Source organism: Daphnia magna, unplaced genomic scaffold (genome assembly GCF_020631705.1).
Source record: "Daphnia magna isolate NIES unplaced genomic scaffold, ASM2063170v1.1 Dm_contigs494, whole genome shotgun sequence".
Classification (NCBI taxonomy): domain Eukaryota; kingdom Metazoa; phylum Arthropoda; class Branchiopoda; order Diplostraca; family Daphniidae; genus Daphnia; species Daphnia magna.
Genome location: NW_025533361.1, coordinates 1 through 3,243, shown reverse-complemented (window position 1 = coordinate 3,243; position 3,243 = coordinate 1). Strand labels below are relative to the sequence as shown.

General features: G+C 38.0%; 1 protein-coding gene across 5 annotated transcripts; it reads left to right on the top strand.

Annotated features, from left to right (window-relative positions):
• The first annotated feature begins 722 nt into the window (after positions 1-722).
• On the top strand, positions 723-2,599 carry LOC123469065 (97 kDa heat shock protein-like). 5 transcript variants are annotated; one of them, XM_045168081.1, is made up of 6 exons: positions 723-792; positions 940-1,096; positions 1,379-1,529; positions 1,586-1,830; positions 1,901-2,195; positions 2,277-2,599. In XM_045168081.1, exons 2-6 carry the CDS (start codon positions 1,005-1,007, stop codon positions 2,505-2,507), a joined length of 1,014 nt encoding a protein of 337 aa, XP_045024016.1. In that variant the 5' UTR covers positions 723-792; positions 940-1,004; the 3' UTR covers positions 2,508-2,599. The 5 variants fall into 5 exon arrangements, with proteins under 5 accessions (XP_045024016.1, XP_045024019.1, XP_045024017.1 ...); XM_045168082.1 differs by having other exon boundaries at positions 737-879; XM_045168083.1 differs by having other exon boundaries at positions 742-883.
• Positions 2,600-3,243: the final 644 nt, after the last annotated feature.

Here is a 3,243-nt window from a genome sequence, read left to right as displayed (position 1 = left end):
TTTGTCAGACTATGTTATGCTATATTTCATAGCATAACTACATTCATCATTCAAAATCACGTCAACTTTCCGAAATCCGAGTTGGATGAGGAATTTTTTAAAAAACATATTTCCAATTGGCTGAATGGAAGTAAGGATACGAGGAAAAAAAATTTAAGTGCTAAACGGGATTGAAAATTTAAAATTTCGTGTTATTAATTTAACTTAATACTTTTTCAAATACAATATTTCTGCATCTCCAATAAAGAATTTTTTTGTTTATTTCTTGTTGCTCAAGCTGTTTTATAAACGCTTTTCATGCCGTTTATAAAACGAAATAAAATTTTATACACACATAGAAATCGTGTTTATGTGGCAACGTCTTTGAAGATGAGTTTAGTCTATACCAGCGCCACCGCACCCACGCTGAGGCAGCTACGCTACCATTAGTCGCGTTTTGGCGAAGTTGCGAGAAGGAACTGCTGCCGGTCGTTTTTTTATTAGCTTTTGGTGACATTTTGTGTGAGTCGAAAAAGAAATTTGTGTGTGTGTGTGTGTTTATGGAAGGCGTTCCAGCTGAAATATTTTGGGAATTATGGTGAATATTTTGCGTGTGTGTTGATGGAAAGCGATTCCGGCGGATTGGGTGGCGAAACTGTGTGTGTGTTTGTTTATGGAAAGGGAAAAATCTATTAGCCCCCGCAAGGGGACTCTCTCTTGCGCCTACCAGCAGCCGCCAGCCGGTGTTGTTGACAAGTGATAGTTCGTCGTCATGTCTTTTCATTGGAATTTTCATGTCTTCTCAGCACACTTGTAAGTTTTGGCATGTTAAAGTATTTTGTGTAATTGTTACATCATGATGAAAACATGTGCTACATGTGTGTTGATGGAAAGCGATCTGTAGGTTATATAATAGTTTTCATTATTCTTGGTTTATTTCTTATTTTGATTTTGCTTTAGATTTGCATTTAGACTGACTGAGAGCTATCAGTTTTTCCTTTCGAGAAAAATAAAAGGCCAACACCATGGTTAAAAAAGGGTTTTTGTTAACCATGCTCAAAGTTGCCACTACTCGTGTATCATCCAAGCTATCATGTGTGTTGATGGAAAGCGATCTGTAGGTTATTGCAATAGTTTTCATTATTCTTGGTTTATTTCTAATTTTGATTTTGCTTTAGATTTGCATTTAGACTGACTGAGAGCTATCAGTTTGTCCTTTCGAGAAAAAATAAAAGGAGGCCAACACCATGGTTAAAAAAGGGTTTTTGTTAACCATGCTCAAAGTTGCCACTACTCGTGTATCATCCAAGCTATCATGTGTGTTGATGGAAAGCGATCTGTAGGTTATATAATAGTTTTCATTATTCTTGGTTTATTTCTAATTTTGATTTTGCTTTAGATTTGCAATTAGACTGACTGAAAGCTATCAGATTGTCCTTTCGAGAAAAATAAAAGGCCAACACCATGGTCAAAAAAGGGTTTTTGTTGACCCCTTGGTTGCTACACATTCAATCCTCATATCCTTGGAATGGACCCACTCTTATTTAGAGGTATTGCTTTCTGTCGTTACACTTCCATGATATTTAAAAAATCGGGACTGAAACAGGAAGATATTTCTGAGATTGAACTTATTGGTGGCTCGACTCGTATCCCAGCTGTCAAATCACTAATCGAGCAGGTCTTTGGCAAACCACCCTCCACAACTCTGAATCAGGACGAATGCGTTGCCCGTGGCGCTGCTATTATGGCTGCCATGCTGTCTCCCAGTTTCAAGGTCCGTGAATTCTCTCTTACCGATCTTCAGCCCTATGCAATCAACTTGAATTGGAGCGGCGAAGACGTTGAGCACGGGTAAGTTTATCTTTTAATTTGTCGATCGGTAATTGAAGTCGCTGATCTTTTATATTTCATTTATTTTTAGAGAGATGGAAGTATTCCCCAAGTTTCACAGCGTTCCTTTCTCCAAGATTCTAACATTCTTCCGAAAGAGTCCTTTTGTGTTTGCTGCTTCGTTGAATCGTTTCAAGAAAGCGTACACTGCTTACAATAGCGGTGTTGCAGCCTACGATCACTGGACGCCCGAAGAAGCAAAGAAGTTGGAACTAGCAATTGCTGAAAAAGTTTCTTGGTTGGATGCCAACATCAGCCGTGTGAAGGCAACTCTTAAGACTAAGGACTTGCCTATTAAAGCCGCTGCCTTCCATAGCGAACACCAGGTAAATTATCCCACTCTCCCTACCTCATCACGATTAATTCTTAGGTCACGATAATTAACATGCATTTAAATTTCCTTGCAGGCTTTTGAAAGCAGCACGAATCCAGTTTTGAACAAACCCAAACCACAGCCTCCTGCCCCACCGGCTGAAGCTGCACAGTCGGGCAAGCCAGAGGATGCTGCCAACGGCTCAACAATAGTGCTCCCAGAATTGATCCGCGGACCGCAGTCCCGACTCCATCATGCGAAATTAATTGGCCGTGCATCACCAACTTATATCGGATGGGCGCTCCGTATTGAAAACTATTGCTAAATTTCATAAAGCTTTACATAATTTTGCTTGGACAATCATGTGTAAGTGGTGTATAAAATGAAATGCGTGTTGAATACAAATTTTAAATCGCGTGAGTTGTATACTTGTATTATTGAAACGACGGATCTGTAAACAGTTGGTAGTACAAAGACTGTGGTACGCGTTATGTAACAAACCTGTTATACAGATTTTGTAAGTCAGGTCTGTAACAAACCTGTTATACAGATTTTGTAAGTCAGGTCTGTCACAGACCTGTGTGACAGTCTGTAAAAGTGGGACACTACAAAAAATTTACAGACTCTCAAAAACAGATCTGTAACAGACCTGAAACAGAGTCTGTGTGCTACCTGGGCATTGAATACAAGTATATTCCATGCAGTTTACGTATAGAAGTAAAAACTCATGGTATAACAGTGTATTTACATTGAATACAACTATATTTGATGCTGTTTACATATAGAAGTAAAAACTCATGGTATAACAGTTTATTCACATTGAATACAAGTATATTTGATGCTGTTTACATATAGAAGTAAAAACTCATGGTATAATAGTGTATTCACATTGAATACAAGTATATTCCATGCAGTTTACATATAAGAAGAAAAACTCATGGTATAAAAGTGTATTCACATTGAATACAAGTATATTCCATGCAGTTTACATATAGAAGTAAAAACTCATGGTATAACAGTGTATTCACATTGGAATACAAGTATATTCCATGCAGGTAGTT

What these genes read in the sequence shown, in the direction of transcription:
- LOC123469065 (XM_045168081.1), top strand. Translation starts at nt 1,005, where the DNA reads ATGGTTAAAAAAGGGTTTTTGTTAACCATGCTCAAAGTTGCCACTACT. An exon ending in GGACCCACTCTTATTTAGAG is followed by an intron (nt 1,530 to 1,585) that starts GTATTGCTTTCT and finishes GGACTGAAACAG; the next exon opens with GAAGATATTTCTGAGATTGA. An exon ending in CCTTCCATAGCGAACACCAG is followed by an intron (nt 2,196 to 2,276) that starts GTAAATTATCCC and finishes ATTTCCTTGCAG; the next exon opens with GCTTTTGAAAGCAGCACGAA.